Consider the following 20758-nt stretch of genomic DNA (forward strand, 5'->3'; position numbering starts at 1 on the left):
CAAATAATCCGACTTAAAACGCACAAAGGATTTGAGCAGACCCTTCTTCAGAGAAGATATACAAACAGCCAGTGAGCACTTGAGAGGATCCTCAATATCATTAGCCATTAGGGGGATACAAATTAAAACCACAGTGAGATACGACTTCACACCCACAAGGATGGCTGTAATAAAAAATATGGATGATAACAAGTGTTGGCAAGGATCTGGGGAAGTTGGAACTATCATAACATTGCTGGTCAGAGTGCAGCGCAGTTCCTATAGCAAGCAATTTGATAGTTCTTGAAAAAGAGTTACCATATGACTGAGCAATCTACTCATAGACCTACCTATACTCAAGAAAATTAAACACATATGACCACGTGGAAACTTACACATGAATGTTTATAGTGGCATCGTTCATAATAGGCAAAAAGTGGAAATAATCCAAACATCCATCAACTGATGAATAAATAAACAAAACATGATATATCCATATAATGGAATACTGTTCAGCCATAAAAAATAATGAAGTGCTGATAGGTGGGTGAACCATGAAAACATTACACTGAGTAAAAGAAAGCAGGCCCAAAAGACCACAAATTATATGATTCCGTTTGCATAAATTTCCGGAATAGGCAAATCCAAAGGGACAGTTCAGGGAAGGGGGATTGGGAAGTAGCTAAAGAATATGGATTCTTTTCAGGATCAACAAATGTTCTGGAATTAGATAATGTGATGGTTGCACAACTTGTAAGTATACTAAAACCTGCCAAATTCACATTTTAGAGAGGAGAATTTTAGAGTGGCCCAGTCGGTTGAGCGTCTGACTCTTGAGTTCGGCTCAGGTCATGACCTCACAGTTCATGGGTTCCAACTCTGCATCGGGCTCTATACTGACGGTGTCTGCTGGGGATTCTCTCTCTTGCTCTCTCTTTGCCCCCTCCCTCGTTTGCACTGGCTCCTGCAGGCTCTCTTTCTCTTTCTCTCTCAAAAGTAAGTAAATAAATAAATGTTAAGACCAAATTTTAAGAGGTGAATTTTATGGTATGTGAATTATGTCTCAATAAAAAATTATCATGGAAAAAAAACAACACAAGAAACCTGAACGCTTGACCCGCCCCAACCTGAAACCTCCATCTAAAGTGTCTTCTAGCTCCATCCTTCCAAATGCTCAGGCCAAAAATTTTGGAGCCATCCTGGCTTCTCCTATTTTCTCACACTCTACATACAATCCACTAGAATATCATACTGGTGTTTCCCGTAAAATATATCCAACCTCTGAGCTCTTCTCACCCCCTCCACTTCTCACCTCCACCTCCACTGGTACGACTTTCCGTAGGGGCATCTTCATTTCATACCTGACCTACTCTTGGAGGTGCCTCCTGTCTTCCTGTTTCTACCTTTGCCACCCTGAAGGCAGTTCTTACCATCTCTGTGTCAGGAAATCCTTTCAAAGCACAAGTCAGATTCTGTCCCTCTTCTGCTCAAAAGTCTGCGAGGGCTCCCATCCTTATACTGAGAAAAACTCAAGGTCTCTACCATGACCTCCAAGGCTCTCATGGTCACCCTTCTCCATTTTTTCTCCAGCTTCGTCTCCTTCCAGCCTCACTCAATACCAGCCACTCAAGCTTCCTCACTGCTTCTGGAACACCCCTGGCAGCTCCCATCCCAGAGACTTCGCCTTGAAGCTGCCCTCTTCCTGGAATAGTCTGCCTCTAGATATCTGGCTGGTAAACCCTAGACTTGCTTCCAGTCATTGCCCTGATGGTCACTTTCTTGAGAGACCTACTCTGACTACACCCTCCTAACACCCCATCTCTCTTACCCGTCTCTGCTTCTTTTCCATTGTACTCAACCCCGTGAGACTGCAATATCATTTACTTACTTATTCTTCGATGTTTATTTTCCTTCCTTACCCCCAATAAGATCCACACAGGCAAGGGCCATTATCTGCTTTGTTCACCGACTTATCCCAAGTGGCTAGAACTATATCTGGTACACAGTATTGCTCAATAAATACTTGCTGAATAAATGAATGAGCTCTGAAGGATGAGAAAGAATTAACCAGAAAAAAGTGTTTGGAGAAGGCAGTGGAGAAGAATGTTCTGGGCAGGGAAACAGTGTATATAAATGCCTTAACAAATTAAGGGAGAGAAATAACATTTGTACCTCAAACAAATGGCGTAAAGTCGTTTGATAAAATTTAATTCTCATTCATGATAAGAACACACTCTTTACTTAAACTCTAAACAAACTTAGGAACTCATTTCTTAACGTGATAAAGGGTTATCTACTAGAAACTTACAGCAAACACCATATGTAATGGTAGCACATTAGAAGCATTCCCACGGTCCGGTCGTCCTTCTGGCATGTGGTCGGATCACACTTCTCTGCCCCTTTGGAAGTTATGCTGGGCCGCAGGACTCGCTTTGAGGTGCGAAAGGACAGAACATGTTACTTCACGATGGAAGCTTCAAAAGCCAGTGTATAATTCACCCTGCCCCTTCCCTCCTACCATAGTGATCTTGAAAGCACATGTCTGTGGAGGCACAGGGCCTCTTTTAGCCTGAGTCTTTGAGAAACAACAAGGAACTCCTCCTTGCTCCATGACTCATGTTGGACAAGAGGTGTAAGTGAGAAACGAAGAATCCGAAACCCAACTCAGGCATCTAGAGGGATCTGACTTAGGATAAAGAAGCGATTTCAAACCAGTGGGACAGGATGGATTCTTCATGAGAGGTATTGGCACAACTGAATTAACTTATGATTTATTTTATTACTCTTTTAAAAAAAACATACGAATTCTAGAAGCATCCTTTCAAGTTCTACGAAGAGTCTTTTTGGCATTTTGACTGGAATTGCATTGGCGTTTTAAATTAATCCAGGAGAATCAACATCTTTAGAGTGGTAGTCATCCTATTACTGAACATAGCACATCTCTCCATTTATCTGGGTCTTTTTTGTGTCTTTCGATACAATTTTATTGCTTTCTCCATGAAGGTCTTCTATATTTCTAATTAGTTTATTCATAAGTATTTTGTAGTTTTTGTTACTATGGTGGATGGGATTTTAAAATTATTATGTTTTCAGATCATTATTACTAATATATTGATTTGATTGATCTGGTGTCCACCCACTTTGCTGAACTCATCGATTGGTGCTCTGAGTTTTCCAGGTAGATAATCACAAGATTAATTCCTATTCATATACAAAAATAAATCCAAGTTTAGGGGCACCTGAGTGGCTCAGTCAGTTAAGCATCCCACTTTGGCTCAGGTCATGATCTTGCAGTTCGTGAGTTCGATCCCTGCATCAGGCTCTCTGCTGACCGCTCAGAGCCTGGAGCCTGCTTCAGATTCTGCGTCTCCTTCTTTCTCTGCTCCTACCCCGCTCATACTCTCAAAAATAAATAAATATTTAAAAATTACATGAATAAATTCAAGTTTAAAACACTAGATAAAAAAAACCCAGAACAACCTCAGATTTTTAGAAGACAGCATCAAAGAATGTCAGCATGATCTCCGGTAGAAAGTGCCTTTTAAATATTCCTGGTGGGGAGGGATATGTAATTATATGTTTTTGGAGGATGACTTACCAGAGCCACTTGAAGTAGAAATAACCATAATCTGTGACCTATAAGTTCCACTTCTAGATATTTAACCCAGGAAAACATTTGCCCATGTGCATGAGGATGTATATGAATATTCATTACAGCATTGCTTGCACTATCAAAAAATTGGGAAAAAACTTCGAAGTCAATATTTTATGGAATATCAATATGGAAATGAATTCATAAATGTGACTTTTCATATGTTGAATTATTATTATTGTTATTGTTATTCAGCCTTTTAAAAGAATGAACCAGAACTAAATCCATTTGTAGGGACATACAAGATCTCAAAACATATTGAGTAGAAACAGTTCCAAATGCTGCCTCCAATGCGATGCCTTTTATATTTATATGATTTTAACACCCACCCAAAACAATACTGTATATTATCGATATATTATGTGTATTAGGATTCTCCGAAGAAACAGAACCAATAGGATAGAGAGGCAGGTGGATAGATTTCTTATTATAAGAAATTGATTCACGCAATTATGGAGGCAGAGAAGACACACAATCTGCCCTCTGCAAGCTAGAGACCTAGAAATGTCTGGGGCATAGTTCCAGTCTGAATCTAAAAGGCCTGAGAACCAGGAGACCCGAGAGTATAAGTTCCAGTCCAAGTCCAAAGCTTGGGAACCAGGAACACCGATGGTGGAAGTCCCAGGCCAAGGGCAGGAGAAGATCAATGTCCCAGCGCAGTTAGCAGAGAGCTGTTCTCCCTTCCTCTACCGATTTGTTCCGTTCAAGCTCCCAGTGGATTGGATGATGACCACCCACACTGGGGAAGTTCATCCCCTTTACTGAGTCTACCAATTCAAATGCTAATCTCATCTGGAGAGACTCTCACTGACATTATTTCTCCAGAAATAATGTTTCACCGAATCTCGGGACACCCCAGGAACCAGTCAAGTTGACACATAAAATTAGCGATTACAAATAGTGAGAGCTAACATCTATTCAGCACTCACTAGGAGCCTGGCACTTATTCTAATCACCTAACATAAAGCATCTTACATGAATTTTAAAACAGCACCATTGGCTACTATCATTAATCTTCGCCCTACAGATGATAAAACTGAGGCACTTTTATTTGAGTAATATGCAACAAGCAGCTAGGTGATTTGCTTACGCTCACACAGTTAGGAAGTAGGAGCAGTAGGAATCAAACCTTTGCAGTTTGGCTCCAGAGCCCAAGCCCTGGACCCCTGTGCTGATCACACTAAGCTCCCAACAGTGCCGTTATCCAGGAAGTGGAGGCCAGGGACGGACTCGGGGGAGGGAGCAAGCAGCCTCTATAATATCTGTAATGTTCTGTTGTTAAGGAACAAAGTAAATGGGTTTATTATTTGTGATGTTAAGATTAATATTTAAAAAAAAAATTTTTTAATGTTTATTTATTTTTGAGACAGAGAGAGACAGAGCATGAGCAGGGAAGGGGCAGAGAGAGAGGGAGACACAGAATGTGAAGCAAGCTCCAGGCTCTGAGCTGTCAGCACAGAGCCCGTTGCGGGGCTCGAACTCACGAACTGTGAGATCATGACCTGAGCCGAAGTCGGACGCTTAACCAACTGAGCCACCCAGGCGCCCCAAGATTAATATTTTTAAAATTATATAGTAAATATACACATGAAATTATAGAATTATTTTTCAGGATATAGTGATTAGTGCTGCAAGGAAGTAGACAGGGCTCCATAAAGCTCTGATGGTGGAGTAGACCCAGTTTGATGGGGAGGAGTATTTGGGAGACTTTCCTGAGGAAGTGCCTTTGCGCTGAGCTATGGCTGATGCATGTGTATTAGTCAGCAAGGTTGGGTGTGGGAGGGGGGGAAGGGATTTCCTGGCAGAGGAAACAGCATGAGCAAAGGCCCTGAGGGGGCACCACAAATTCCAAGAAGTAAGAAAAGACAAGTGTGTTGGACCTTTGGGAAGCGTCTCACATGGGATGAAGCGAGAGGCGGGCAGAGACCAGATTTCATGGAAGCTTCCAGGCTGAGGAAAGGACTGGGAGTTTAAGAACAACATGTGCTGTTGAGTACGATAAAAACCGGAAATGCTGACTGACACCATGGAAATCCCTGGGGTCACTCTCTCAGGGCTGAGTTATGGAAGGGAGTGGAAATGCCAAGAGAGAGACTGAAAGGGTAGGCAACTATCAAACATGCGGATCTGAAGCACAGGCCGGAATCGGGAGGCACCTGGAAGCAGAATGCACAATCGAAGGATGGGTTTGATTTTTGCTGCTGTTTTTATTTTTATGATGACAAAGATCTACACACAAAGACAACCCCACAGGATGTTCACCATAGCATTGTTTCTTATAGCAACAACAGAAAAAGAGAAACGACCTAGCAATAGATCAATGAATCAGACTATGGGATATCCAAATGATGCAGTGCAATTCAGCACTTAAAAACTCACATTGTTGAAGAATATCTAATGTCATGGGGAAATGTCTATGAGATATTGACAAGTTTGGGTGCCTGAGGGGCTCAGTTGTCTAAGCGTCTGACTTTGGCTCAGGTCACGATCTCACCGTTTGTGGATTCTACACTGACAGTGCTGAGCCTGCTTGGGATTCTCTCTCTTTCTCCCTCTCTGCCCCTTCTCCATTTGCATGCGTGCTCTCTCCCTCTCTCTCAAAATAAATAAACCTAAAACAAAGCAAGTTATAAAATAACGAGTATATTACAATCTCATTTTGATATCAGAAATTAAGTGTATGTAGCAGGATGATTCCTTTGCTTTTCCTTTCTCTCTGTCTTCATGTCTGACATGGGAAAAGGGGTCTTTTGACATCACAGGACATAATACAAAAAGAGAGGTTTATTTGTCTTGCGGATGCACCACGTAGGATGCACCACGATCGAACTGGGATATTGGAGGAGGGGAGAGGGAAAAGAAGGAAGGGGCTTCTGGCCTCAGCTTAGAGCAAATTTATACGAAAGCTGGAAAAAAATATATTGTCCATTCTCTGGATTTTGGAAGACATTCATTTCCCTGAAACTCTTCATTTCAATCTGCGCTAGATCGCAAGAAAGTCTTCGGTTGGGGGAAGTATTGAAGGAAGATGCAACCACTCAAAATCTGAAACAAGAGGCTGAGTTTACTGTTCAGCAAGGGAGAGCTGTACTTGTAAGGCACTGGGTCTGAGCAAGGTTAATTTCCTATCGGCTCCAGGGGACCATGGAGTTCAGGGGTGGGTCAGCTTTCAGAGTGTACAGGAATTGGCTGACCTCTGGCCCTAGAAGCATGGTCAGTGGGGTGAGGCTGTCGCTGACCGGTTATTTTCGGGGCGTGCTTAATACTGGTTAAGCGCACGGTTTTAGGTTACTGAAGCGAGTGGTCATATAAACCGGGTTTATAACTGGTTCTAAGTGTTGCTTGTTATAGCCACAGAACAATTAGGCTTTTCCTAAGAGGATGGGAATGTTTTCTTCTGGGGGAAAGGGGAGGGGATGGCAGGGAAGTCTACACCTACATAAAGATCTCAAAACATATTGAGTAAAAAACAGTTCCCAAATGCTGCCTCCAACGTGATGCCTTTTATATTTCTATTTTTTAAACCTCCACACAACACAAGACCACATATTATCACCATATCATAGTGTATTAGGATTCTCCAGAGAATGGGTCTCAGTGAAACAGACCATGTGGAGCCTTTGTTGCTGGAGCTAATCTTGATTGGCTAGGACTGGTTTCTAGAGAATCCCAAAGACACCGGGAGCCTCCTGGATTCGGACTCAGAACTTGGCTGTGAGAGAAGAGGCCCCCCTCCCCTCGGCCTCCCCCAGGGCTGGGACTGGTGAGCAGCTGTAGCTCCAGTTGATCTGGGAGGACAGTTCCAGAATGCAGGCCCAGGTTCTGACTGAGCCCTCCCCACCAGGTGATGGCCTCCACGACCCCCACAAGGCTGGCCCTGCGACCACGAGTGAATCGGAGCCTGCAAGGCCTCAGCTTCTGCCTTTCCTGCCTCTAGCCTGAAGCGAGGTGGCCCAGCCGCAGCCAGCTGTCAGCCCCTGACCCTCCCGAGACTCCCGGGCTGAAATTCTTGGGGCAGATTTCTCACCCTCTCAGTACTTCCTTCCAGCTCATCTGGCAAGTGAGAAGACTTCACAGGCTTCAGAAGGAAGAGGACGGTGGCAGAGACTGCTTTGAAAGGGATAAAGAGCTCAACGAGGGGAGGATATCACCATTACAGTCTAAACCTCAGACCCCAGCTGGGCGGCAGGCGGTCACATGTCTGTAAACAACCAGCGCTGTGTGAGCACAGAGGCTCCTGTTACCGAGTTGCCCACATGGGTGGCCCGGCCGACTTGCAGGGGTGGGTGGGGCAGGGGCCCCAGAAGAGAGAGGAGAAGGGGAAGGCTTGCAGCATGGGGGTCCGAGAGTCTGACCGAGACCAGGCCTGATTCGCAGAGGGCTTCCATGAGAGGTCAGTAGGGTGGCACCCTTTCCCCATCACCCAGGTAACACCCTCTCGGTGGGAGGAACGGGGAGGGGGGTGGCCAACTCTGTGAGGAAGCTCCCAACCTCCTCCCTGCCTGACGGGCCTGCCTGGTGGTCTCCATGGTAACAAAGTCACCTCAGGGACTAGAAACATACATCTTTTTGGCCCGGAGCCCCAGGGCCTCTGAGGTGGGGCCCACAGACGGCTAGCGGGGGCCAGGCCCTCATCCGCCTCCGTCACAGCCAATGTCAGGGGGAGGAGGGGCACTCCACGCTTCCCTCAGGAAAGGGAAGGGTCAGCCTTCTGTTGGAAAACAGCTGCTGGACTCTGGTGCTGACAGACAGCCATCTTTCCACACCAAGGCCCTGTCCCGTTACTGCCCTGTCTGGAGCCTTGATTTCCCCCCAGAGTTTGTGGAGGGGCCCTATTCTGTCGACCCACCCAGCCCACCTCGCAGATGTCTGGCCTGCTTCTCAGGCTGGGAGTAGACACAGTTCTCCTCCCCTCTTCCTCTCCTCCATCCCACTCACTGATAAATTTTTAAATTCTGGCTCACTTAACTTTCATGGCTGTGGACAAGCCCAGGCCTCAGCTTCTTCATTTGCAAAAAGTGAAGGCAGAAGTAGATTATTTGTAAGTTTTCTTTCGGCCTTGAATCCCCAAATCATGTCACTCTCCTGCTTAAAAAATTTCAGCGCTTCCCACTGTCTAGCAAAGCCCTGACTCCCTAGGATGGCATCCAGGGCCCGGGCTACCTTCTGGCCTTTTCCATCACTCTTCTGTTTGACGGACCTCAAGCATCAGCCAAACTGAACCACTTGAAAATCCCTATACAGTGTTGGGTCGTCCACCTCTGGGTTCTTTGTTAATGGTAGGGGGGCAGGGCGCTCCCACTAGAATGCCTTCCCTGGTCACCTCCCCCCACTCAACCTTGCCTTTCCTCAAGTCATGGCTCGAGTGCCCACCAACTTTGCAAAGCCGGCCCTGGTTTCCCCCATGTGCCAATCATCCCAGATACCTCAGATTTCTTTGGTAGTACTTGATCTGCATTTGCTTAAGCCGCGGGGCCTTCTTTCCATTTATTCTAATTGCCTGCACATAGCGCATATCCGATTCCTTTGACTAAGTTTTTAAGATCAATGTCTTACCCATCTCTGTAGCCCTACCTAATCTGGTATTCCACGGGGCTCGATCTCTGCCTGGTGTCTCTCTGAGTGAGCATCTCTCAAAGAACATTAGGGCCTTGAACATGAGGGAAATATTGTAGCGCTCTCCCAAGCCCTTCCCTCATTCCCAAATTACTTTAAGTCATCAGGAGCTCTACAACAAAACAAAACAAAATCTAGAGCTCTTTCTCTAGATCTAGCCCTGAGCCCTTTTATTTCCCTCCTCTCTCTTAGTTCTTAGGTAGATCAACAGCCTCTCCAGCTAAGGCCTCTCTCCTTATTTCTTGCAGAGTGGGATTTTCCTTATTAAGCAGGAAACTGGGAAGGTTTTCACTTGGTAATATATTTTGCCCCCCACACACGTATCTACTACAAAATGCCCGCTCCTGGTAGCCTCAAAGAATGCTCATGAATGAATGAATGAATGAATGATCAGGATAGCCAGTTCACATGCATAATTAGGACCAAACTCTAATACCTCTGGTCTGGTGTCCCTAGAGTCCATTCTCCATCCAGGAGGCAGAGGGATCTTTCAAAAATGTACCTAATATCACTTCACCCCCCTGCTTGAAACCCTCCAATGGTTTCCCTCCACATTATAATAGAATTCCGCCTCCTCCCCGTCTTGTAAAGCCCTTCATAACCCGACCCCTGCCTACCTGACATCACATCTTGTGCCCTTCCTTCCTTGCTCGTCATGGGATTCCTTCCATGCCTTTGCACCGCTGTGTCCTCTGGTTGAGTGCTCCTACTTGTGATCTTCACGTGACCAATTCCTTCTTGTCCTTCAGATTTCACCGTAAATGTCATCTCCACAGAGGCCATCCATGACCTCCTGGTTCTAAAGTAGCTTCCCCCTCCATCAACTGATGAATGGATAAAGAAATTGTGGTTTATATACACAATGGAATACTATGCGGCAATGGGAAAGAATGAAATATGGTCTTTTGTAGCAACATGGATGGAACTGGAGAGTGTTATGCTAAGTGAAATAAGTCATACAGAGAAGGACAGATTCCATATGCTTTCACTCCTATGTGGACCCTGAGAAACTTAACAGAAGACCATGGGGGAGGGGAAGGAAAAAAATGGTTAGAGAGGGAAGGAACCAAAACATAAGAGACTCCTAAAAACTGAGAACAAACTGAGGGTTTATAGGGGGTGGGAGGGAGGGGTGGGTGGGTGATAGGTATTGAGGGCACCTGTCGGGATGAGCACTGGGTGTTGTATGGAAACCAATCTGACAATAAATTTCATTAAAATAAATAAATAAATAAATAAATAAATAAATAAATAAAGTAGCTTCCCCCAAACACAATCTCATCACCTTTCCTTATTTTCCTTATATTCTACTTAGCCTCTATCGCTGCATGACAAACTGGCCCCAAACAATTAATTATGAATGTATCTCACAATTCTGAGGGCCAGGAAATCAAACAGTGGACACTGGGTACCTCTCATCTCTGCTCCACGGGTCTGGGGCGATGGCTGTAATGGCTGGGAGCTAGAACAGCTGGAAACTGATCGAGCTCTCTCACTCTTGCTCCCATGCTCTCTCTCTCCCTTTATATGGCTGGCTTGGGCTTCCTTCCAGCATGGTGGCCTCACGATAATTAGACTTCTGACGTGGCAGCTCAGTCTTCCAAGAGACCAAAGTAGAAGCTGCCAGTTAGCTCAAAAGGAAACATTTTGGGTCCCTTCTGCCGTAGGGAGAAGACCCAGGTCAACTCAGATTCATGGGGGCGGGGAACAGAGACCTCACCTCTTGAGGGGAGTAATGTCAAAGAATTCAAGGCCATCTCTAATATGCCAGAACCCCATTTTGGCAAGAAGACATTTCCTTATTAATTTTTTTTTTGTTTACATGTGTAACTTGATTATTGAGCAGACAGTGGGTATAAAACAAACTAGCTTCCTTCCCTTATCATTGTGTCTAGACGAACTATGTTGATCGTCCTTTTCCTGTCTCTTAATAGCATTTTGGGGAGATCTTTTTTTTTTTTTTAAGTTTATTTATTTTGAGAGAGAGAGGGAGCACAAGCAGGGGAGGGGCAGAGAGAGAGAGAGGGAGAGAAAGAGAATTCCAACCAGGCTCTGTGTGGTCAGCGTGGGGGCCCAGTGAGGGGCTCAAACCCACGAACCATGAGATCATGACCTGAGCCAAAACCAAGAGTCAGACGCTTAACCGACTGAGTCACCCAGGCACCCCAGGGAAATCTTCTAATGTTCCTGTCACTTTAATTTAGGAAAGGCCCAGCCCCATCTAGGCTGGTCTATCCAATTTAAGACCAACTCGTTTTCCTCCCTCAGGCAGGGTATGGATTTGTCCCAAGGGAATGGGGAGGTCATGGGCACAGTCTGCCCTTGTACCTGCCCTGCCCTCTCCACAGCTCCTCTCTCCTCTTTTACACGCGGTCAGGAAGGAGTGACTGGGGCAAAGGCATGCTTGGCTGTGGCCGCGTCTTCTCTGCGGTGAATGCATCTGGCATGATGGGCATCTGGAGGCCAACTCTCTTGTGGGGCACACCGCAGGGCACCCCACAGCACTGTTCCCTGATGCGTTCCCCTTTCAGCTCTATATCTGACAACCCCACTCAGCGCTTGCCCCAACCCCACACCCACACAGCCCACAGCCCATGGGGTCTCCTTACCTGCAGCTTTTCCTCTCAGGAGAACATGTGCAAGGCAGCTCAGGGCCATTCACCTCTACCATGTCCCCCCGGCCCATGGGAAATTCCTGCTGGATGCCCCTCTCTCTCCTCTGTCACCCTTCAGTTCTCCACTCCCCCCAGGTGCCATCCAGATAGCACGTGGGCTAATCTGCACAGAGCAAATCCAGCTCCGGGGAGAAGATGCGAAGGGGTCGGCAACCCAGGTCTCCAGGGACCTCGCCTCCCCCTCTCTCCCCCTCCCCTTCCCTGGTCTCCGCTTGTGAAGACTGAGGAAGGGGGTGCTGGGTGGTGTTTGGGGCCACCAGTCATCTCATAGTAAATCCTGTAGGAGATGTGTCCAGCCCCAAATTGTTTCTCTTCATTTTAGAGTGTGACATACTCAAGACCCCTTTTTCCTTAGCTCTGAGTCTAGTCATCAATTTGAGCAACACAAAAGTCCATCCAATATCTTGCAACATATAGTCGGTCTCTCCCCTCAAATATAAGCTCCGCGAGAGCAGGTCCTTGCATGTTAGTCCCCACTGAATCCTTGGTGCCTCGGACCGTGTCAGGTGCACAGGGGGTGCTCTACAAACATGTAACGAGCAAATGAAGAGGGCCCTCTAAGACCTATGGGGCTGCCGGTATGGTCAAATGGACCAGCCACTTCCTTTCCTATTCGTTCCTGCTGTGAGCCTCCCGCCCCGGATGCAGATTTTCATTTCCGGCCTCTGGGAGCTTCCCTGGTCTCTGGCTCTCTACAGGGGTCACTAGGGTGGGGAAGCTGACCTCCATGTGAGCGGCCCTGTGGGGGGTCCCTGGCTCGGAGCCAAAGGCCTGGCCGAGGGGAAGGGATGCTCTTCTGAGCTTTCAGTCTGTCAAAGGCAGTGGCTCAGGATGGCTGCAGCGCAAGAGTGGAGAAGTAGGAGAGAAGTGCATCTCTCCTGTAAAGTGTGTCCCCTGAGGCTGGCCCACAACGCCCCCCCCCTCCCCGTGACCATGCCAGAAGCACATTCTGACCAGACTGTCCTCCAGGGGGGCCCAGGCCTCAGGGAACACACTGCCAAGGGCAGCTGCCTCAGCAGGGCTGCTCCACCCCACCCCTACCGGCCTGTCCATGGCTTCCCTCCAAAGCCTGAGGCCGGCCCCTGCCCACTGGGTCCCTGTGGTTTTGTCCTGAGCTGCCTCAAGTGACAGAAGTGGGGAATTCCCCCTCCCACAACACCACACAACATAAACACACACACGCCTTGCAGGTCACGGGCAGGTGGGAATCTGGTGTTACGTGGTTTGGACTGAAAAAAGAAAAAAGAAAATTTTTCTCATTTCATGCCAAGGTGTTCAGGAGAAGGCAGAGGAAGATGGGAGGTAAAAGGAAGAAGAAATCGGGCAGCATCTGGGAATCCCCACCCGCGCCAGCAGCCCGAGCAGGCTTGGGATGCTGCAGCCGGGACGTCTGGCCCAAAGGGCTGGGAGAAGCTTGGGAACCCCCATTCCTCAGGGGCCAGGGGGCCAGCACCGGACTGAGAGTGGGACGGCCCTGGGGGAAGGGGAAAGGGAGTGTGCTCTTGAATGTGAGGGTGTTCGGGGTGGCTGGGGCCAGGGCCCCCAACTTTGAGGCCAAGATTACATCTTGGGAACCCATCGCGACGGGAGGAGCGGACCCCAGGGTTTTGCCTGAAGCAGCAGGGGAGAAGACACTCCAGGGTGCGGCAGGAGAGGCCGGAGCCAGCCCCAGGGGTGCCCTGAGCGCAGCCTCCCTCTTCCTGTCCTGCTTCCACGTTTTTTGCCGTTGAGGCCCACTGCTGCGGCGGACACACTCCCCTGGGAAAGCTGTCTCCAGACTAGAATACTTTATTCAAGAGAATCTGGCTTGGCAGCCGGACAGCCACCGAGGGGCGGCTTGCTCCACGTCCGGCCTAGGGCCGCCTCTTTGCTTGTGTCCCTGAGAGGGGCAGGTGGTGATGCCTTGACCGTAAAGAACAATGTCCCAGCACGAAGCAGTGCAAGACGTCAGGACAGACTAGGGCGCGAGGAGTGGCAAAGGCCCCCAGGCAAGCATCGTTCTCTGGGGTCGGCGGATCTCCAGGGTGCGGAGCTGCTGCCCAGAGGAGGAGGAGGAGGACGCAGAAGGACCCCTCCATCCCCGGCATGCCTTCCCCTCCAGCCTGGGCCCGGGCGACAGAACAGGCTCCTCTGCTCCTGCCGGGGCGAGGGGCTCCCAAAGCCAGCGCTGTTGGTCCACGCGGTCCAGGGTCGGAACAGGAGGCAGGTCCCATTCTGTCTCCTGCTCCGGGGAAGCCCACCGGGCCCTGGCGTGCCCCTCACAAAGCCGCGTCTGCGCGCTTCTCCCGCAGCTGAAACACACATGGGTCTGTGGCTGCCTTCTTTCTTTCTCTCACGTTCTGTTTAAGGCACTGAATTCCTGAGGGTCCTGTCCCTCCCTGCCCCTCATCCTGGAGGAAGCAAATCATTCAGCAGGGATACAATTGGCTAATAAATAGAGGGCAGGTGTCAGCAGGGAGGTAACTGAGAGTGTGACGGTAATAAATACAGGAGCCGGGTGGGGGTTGTCTCTCTTCTGAGGGGCTGGTTACCTCCGGGGAACAGTATTGCCGCACCTGCCAGAGACCAAACACAGAAAGGGGGTATCAGCACCCTGTGAGGGCAGGGTCCCTCCTATGGGAGGGGGGACAGGCCTGGAGGGAAAGCTTGGACAGGGAGCACAGGGAGATTGCAGCACTCCTGGGTCTCTGCTTGCACCGAGGCCAAGAAGCTAGGAGTCACCCTTCACCAAGCACTTACCCACGTGCCCAGCCCTGTGCTAAGCCCTCTTTCATTGCCCTTTAACAACATCCCATGAGGAAGGCCCTGCTATCATTACCCTTTAGAAGACAAAACAAAAACAAAAAACAACTAAGGCTCAGAAAGGTTAAGAAACTTGCCCGAGGTCACACAGCTAGTCAGTGACAGAGCCAACTTTGAACCCAGCCTGGCTTCATGCAATAATGCCTCCCGTTACTCTAGGACCACAGTCTTCTAACAGGGGTACGGACAACCCTAGATGTGCATGAAGATTGTCCAAGGGGTATGTGAGTATTGATGGTGTTAAGAGAATCAGTTTTCAGCCTCCACATGTCCTCTGCCTGAAAACTGCATGAGAAATTGCCTGAGGTCTGTTTCCCCACCACCTTGGTCACAACTGCCCCGCTCCCTTTAGGAAGGAAAGAAGCATCTTGTCCTTTCCAAATCCAGCTCAGTACTTTGCCCCAGGATAAAACCAGTGGGGTGGGGACAGTGACCAAAAGAACAACCTGAGAGATATCCATGTAGGTGCTGAAAAAGGAGATATGGCCAATGACCAGGTAACCAAGGCTTTCGCAAGTCAAGTGGTTTCCAAGTCTTCGCTTTCAACAAAACTGAACAATTTAACCGAACTGTCAGCTAATAAGCCAAGAGAAGTAATTTTTGTGAGCAGATCACCTTGAGGCTTTTGGCAAATAACTTGGAAGGAGTTCAAATGATTGTATGACATCTAGTCCCATTTACTTCTTTCTGGGAGCATGGTTTCTCAACCTTTCCCTCTATTAAAAAATGAAAATGGAATTAATGCTGAATCCTGTCTCAGTCTGGCAGGAGGTAACATTCATTAGTGGATTCATTAACTAATTAAAAAGAGGTAGCCACCATCATCTCATTGAGGTGCATTCCCTGTAAGATTGATTATACTTTTATGTTTAACATTTATTAAAATATGACATATTTGTGCTGTTTTGATCAACTGGTACTACTAATAATTACTGTGATAACTTATTCCAGGAAAGGACTTAGTTTAGAGTTTTCTGTTCACAGGAAAATGAAAACAATTCAAATTTATACACCATTGTTATGGCAGATAAATGTGACAAGGGGACACATAATGGACTTTTGAACATTAAAAAAAATATTAAATTAGGGGCGCCTGGGTGGCTCGGTCGGTTAAGCATCCGACTTCGGCCCAGGTCATGATCTCACACTCCGGGAGTTCAAGCCCTGCGTCGGGCTCTGTGCCGACAGCTCAGAGCCTGGAGCCTGCTTCTTCGGATTCTGTGTCTCCCTCTCTCTCTGCCCCTCCCCTGCTCACACTCTGTCTTTCTCTCTCTCTCTCAAAAATAAATTAACATTAAAAAAACAAAAAACAACAAAAAAATTAGGCTGAAAATCTATGGGGGAAGTAGAATGGAAACACAGGTTCAAGTTAAAAAGAAGCAACGTACACATGCAACTCTTAAAGCAAAGCGTTCACATTTGTTTTTAAGCGCGTGATGGGAACTCTTAGGGTAGCCGATTCTATAGGGTGTACCCAAAGAATTATATAATGACTTTATTAAAACATTAATATTTATAACATGCCAGAAACGATATCCTATGTAACTATTTATAATTTTGATGAACTTCTAATCTTTCAAGTTCAATGTCAACTTAAAAAGAAGCGAGGGAGCACGTGGGCTTTTGAAATTCTCTCAGGAGATTCCCAAATGAGATGTTTGAGGACCACTGTCCTGGCAGATGGAGGGACGGGACACTTTCTATGTGGGGCTGCCTGGCAGGGGCTGGGGGCGGGGGCGGTGCATATGGACCACACTGCCAGCTCTTTTCCCAAGTCCATGCCTGGGCCCAAGGGGGAAGCGAGGGCTGCACACATTCAGGAGACCGGCATCCCCAGCGCCCCTGTCTTCACAGGGCCACTAGGAAGTAGCCCCAGATGTGTTTTCAGTTGTGAGAATATCTTTCACGAGAATGTAAGCACTATAGGAGCAAGAATCATGTTGGTTTGTTCATGGAGGTACCTGGCACACGGTAAGTGCTTGGTAGATGTGTGTAGAATGACTGAATGTTCCCCTCCTTCTACACACAGAGGAAAATGAGGGTCAGAGAGGTCACGTGACTCACTAAAGGCCATGAAGAGACTCAGGGCTAAGCCTGATGAAGAACCAAGTTCCCCTGATGCTTCCTGGGCCCTAGATTCCCTAGGAGACACTTGCCTGTTCTGCCCCAAGACTGCCCTGGCCTTGCCTTTCCCCTTCCCGACCACTGATCCCTGCTGGCAGGGCAGGGGCCCCCTCTGGCCCAGACTCCTTGCCATCCCTGGTCCCCCCCTCCGCGCACTCACAGGTGGCAGTCTCTGGGTCTCTGCTTCTCTCTCTTCCTCTTCCCCCTGCCCTTGGGTCTCCTCCTGCAATAAGCCAAAAGCGTCAAGACAAAGTGGCTGGGGGCCCCCATGCTAGGACAGAGGCTGGCAGGCCCGAGAATAGCCCGGAGCCCCAGCCAGGCCACTTACCTTTCTGGCTTCATCTTCTCCCGCAGAGGCCTGGGAAAACAGACAGAGAGACCAGGGGACAATCAGGAAACCAGTAAGTAGGGGGCTCCCCGCCACCCGGGCACCTCTCAGACATCCAGCCCTGGTCCTGTGGTTAGTGTTGACACCACCAGGGGGCAGAATGGAGCCAGTGAGGGAGGGATGGCCAGAGGCCTCCGGACTTCAGCTTCCACTCAAAGCTCCTGTGACCCCGCCACTAGAATTAGGAACCTCCTCTTGGGGCCCCTTCCCACAGCCTTGTGCACTCCTCAGCCTCTTGGCATCAAGTCTGTGGACTTGCGAGTTTGTTCTCTGCTGATTTTCTCTGTTCAGTTCCTTCCCTGGTACCTGCCCTTCCCCCCAGAGTGCATGCTGGGAGTTTCTGCAAGGACAGTGAATGAGGGGCAAAGCCATGGACTGGAGGATGGTTGCCACCAGCTCAGGATGCCTGTTGGGGCACAACGGCCACCCCCACCCTGGGGATGTATGACACTGCGGGAGACAGCAGGGGGAGTGCGTGAGGGGGTGACGCGAAGGGAGGTGAGCATGAGCCCCACAGTCACCAGGCATGTCCTGGTTCTGCCTCCAGGGCTGTGGCTGTTGGCCCAGAAGTGAGAAGAAAGGTGTCCCTGTTGCCCAACCCATTGGAAGGGAACAGGGCCTCTGTCTTTCCTGGGAACAGGGGTGGGGGCATGGGCAGTATGGTAACAGTCGGCTTTGGGGCCGGGGCAATGCTGCCCTAGGCTGGCTGTCGTCCTTAGGAGCCAGTGCAGGGTATCAGGGCATCTTGGTACCAGGGACTGCCTGGTCATGTCTCTGCCATCTTGGGCCAGTCAGAGACGGTCTGCGAGCCTTCGTCTCCTCGGTCTGCCTGCCCCAAAAGAGTGGCTGTGAGGGCAGAGGTGACGTAGAAGGTGAAATGTCACCATCTGGCACTGTGCCCAGGAGGGTTCATTACTGAGCTATTGTTACATGGGCTAAGCCCTGGCCAGGACGGAAAGGAGGAAATGGATTGAAGCAGGGCCTCCAATAGAGGTAGAGTGAAGAGGGCCTAGAGCCTGGGCTCTGGTCCAAAAAGGGTGGCACGAGTCCTGGACAGGAGGCAGGGCCCAGCCCAGGGCAGCAGTGAGGCTCCTGAAGAATGTGGTTATGACCATGAGAGGCAGCATGAGAAATGGCAGGCTTAGGGATTATATAGGCTGGGGTTCCCTGACTAGCCTCGGTTTACCTCATTTGTAAAATGGGGATGACAATAGTACCTGCCTCCTAGGGTTGTTATGAGAGGAGGGACCTTGTCTGTCTTGCTCACCACTGTATCCCAAGCATCTAGGGCAGTGCCTGGCATACAGCAGGCACTCAATAAATGTTTGTTGAATGAATGAGAAAACATTCAAGTGCCTAGTGTGGGGCACGAAAGAGGTGCACACAATAAATGGTGCTTCTCCCCCTGTCTTCTGGCCTCAGGTCAGGGCTCGGGACCTCTAGTCTGGTGCCTCCATCTATGTATGGCCCAGGGCACCAGGAGAATGGGTTCCAGCCCATTTCTCTCCTCCCTGAGCCTGGTTAAAGTGCCAGGCCTGCTGCTCCTGGTAACTAATGTTCAGGGTGCTCTGGGCAAAGGCAGCAAGACTGCTGGTTAGAGGCTCTGCCGGGCGGAGGTTGGCTTTAAAGAAAGCCACTGACTCCTTTCTGCCACTTTTCTCCTGCCAGAGCGTATCCCTCTCTGTGCCCCTCAGTCCAGTCGCCCCTTCCCTGGGCGCCAGCCTGGCCTAGTACTAAGTCCAGGCTAGCAATGTCTTAGCCCCAGGCACCTCTTCCAGGGCTGTGGCGGCCCCCTCCCGCCTCAGGGAGGGGGAGAGCGCACCCCCAGCCCCTCCAAGGCTGGGACGGACCCTGGCTTCCTCTGCCCCTGTGGCTTCTCAGGCAACTGTGTTCCAGCTGATGGGACCACTTCCCCGGGCAAAACTGGCTGATGTGGAGCATAAAAGGCAGCTGCCACTGGTCCCTTATTTCCTTCGTCTCCCTCAGCCAGGAAGACAGCGCGGGAGGGATGGGCAGCCACTGGGCTGAGGCTCCCAAATGAGAAGGGCCTGTCCCTGCCGCTCCCCGAGGACCTACCTGCACTCGCAACGGACGTGCTGAGAGAACGTCAGCTCCACGTAGGAGGGCCGGTCCTCAGAGTGGATCTTCAGGAGCTTCCAGGAGAGAAAGGTTTGAGGCCGGGATTGGAGGATGGCCCCTGGGTTTCCAATGGTCTCTCCACCCCCTCCCCGGGAGCGGGACCTGACTCCTTGCTTGCCACCAGCCTTGGGATCACATACTCTCATTGTGCTTTGAGTCGGGGGCAAACAGCCCTCCCACGTGCATGTGGATCTGAGGGAGGCCCCTGTCCCTCCTTCCCCGGGGCCACCAGCCTGGCAATAGTGTAGGAAGGGGGACTCTGCTGTGGAGTCGGAGCGACCTATGTACAGTCTTGGTTCTTCTACCTGCTGAGCCAGTGAAATGCCAGCTCTGAACCTCAAGCCCTTCATCTGTGAAATGTAAATAACACTTGCCTTGAAGGATCACGTGTTGAGGTAACAGAAGTAACATTTAGGAGCACCTAGCACAGGGCTTGGCCTTACTAGCAAGTGCTTAATAAACAAGGGGTGTGTGTGTGTGTGTGTGTGTACGCGTGCCCATGTGCACACACGCAAAGCTCAGGGCACCGAATGCTCCTGGTATACACGAGGACGGCTTGCATCTGAACAGGTTTCCTTTCCAAGCTCCGCCAGACGTCCTTGGGTCATGGGGTAGGACCAGGCTAGAGCCCTCGGAGTGGGCTCCAAGCTGGGACGGGGCTCGTGAAGGGGGGAGCACTGTGCTAGGGTGGGGAGTGCCGGGGCCTCGGAGTCAGTTCCGTCCCGGGACCTTGGCCTGCTCTCCTCCCCTCCCTACCTGCATGGTGACATTGACCGTCTCTACGGGCACGCAGTGCAGGTTCTCATCACCACAGCAGCCGGTGCAGCGCAGCAGGGAGATGCAGGAGGGGCTGAACATGTGCTGCACCTCACTGGGGTACTCCGACACGATGTCCACCAGCCTCTCTAGCGCCCGGCAGTAGCTGCGGCCCCACACTTCCTGGAAGGGCACCACTACAAGGAGGCACAGACAGCTGGGTCAAGTCAGGAGGAGCCGGCCCCTCAAAGGCCCAGTGCCAGCTCCCCAAGCCCCGCAGGGCCTTCCAGGTTCAGCCCGCACTCCCTCCTCCAGGAAGCCCCCAGCCTGTATGAGCTCTGTGCTCTGAACTCCTGACATGATGCCTCTGGGAGGACTGCTGGATCCCTAGCTCCTCTGCCGGACAGAAACCACAGTGGAATGGAGTTTCTCAAGGTCTGGCCTCTCTGCTCTGTTCTCAACGCAGGCACCCACATCTGCCGTGGCGCCCTTGGAGCTTTGAGGAGCGTGTGTCTTGGGGGCTCCTCAGGCCCTCTGGGCCTTTCTCAGGCCTGATCGACTGCTTCCTCGATCTTGGGGAATTTGCAGAGAACAGTCAGTTCTGCATGACTGGCTTGTAGAGTCCCA

The 20758-nt window shown here is 49.8% G+C and overlaps 1 protein-coding gene and 1 long non-coding RNA gene across 7 annotated transcripts in view; both read right to left on the reverse strand.

The window, feature by feature from the left end:
* Nucleotides 1-2166: 2166 nt before the first annotated feature.
* LOC123584083 lies at nucleotides 2167-7829 on the reverse strand. Its single transcript, XR_006705150.1, has 3 exons — nucleotides 7659-7829; nucleotides 4761-4903; nucleotides 2167-2409 (listed from the first exon to the last, which is right to left on the reverse strand). It is a non-coding gene; the product is annotated as an uncharacterized LOC123584083 (long non-coding RNA).
* Nucleotides 7830-13694: 5865 nt separating this feature from the next.
* PGF (placental growth factor) overlaps nucleotides 13695-20758 on the reverse strand; it is a 51530-nt gene continuing 44466 nt past the window's right edge. For 2 of the 6 annotated variants that reach the window (XM_045451529.1, XM_045451532.1), the window contains 5 exons: nucleotides 20132-20328; nucleotides 19313-19389; nucleotides 17177-17206; nucleotides 17009-17071; nucleotides 13695-14477 (listed from right to left, as the gene is read on the reverse strand). In XM_045451529.1, the coding sequence (XP_045307485.1) occupies nucleotides 14450-14477; nucleotides 17009-17071; nucleotides 17177-17206; nucleotides 19313-19389; nucleotides 20132-20328 (395 nt within the window). In that variant the 3' untranslated portion in view covers nucleotides 13695-14449. Of the gene's footprint in view, nucleotides 14478-17008; nucleotides 17105-17176; nucleotides 17207-19312; nucleotides 19390-20131; nucleotides 20329-20758 lie in introns of all 6 variants that reach the window. The other 4 variants (XM_045451527.1, XM_045451531.1, XM_045451530.1 and 1 more) reach the window with 2 other exon arrangements.

Source organism: Leopardus geoffroyi, chromosome B3, assembly GCF_018350155.1.
Source record: "Leopardus geoffroyi isolate Oge1 chromosome B3, O.geoffroyi_Oge1_pat1.0, whole genome shotgun sequence".
In the NCBI taxonomy this organism is placed as follows: Eukaryota; Metazoa; Chordata; class Mammalia; order Carnivora; family Felidae; genus Leopardus; species Leopardus geoffroyi.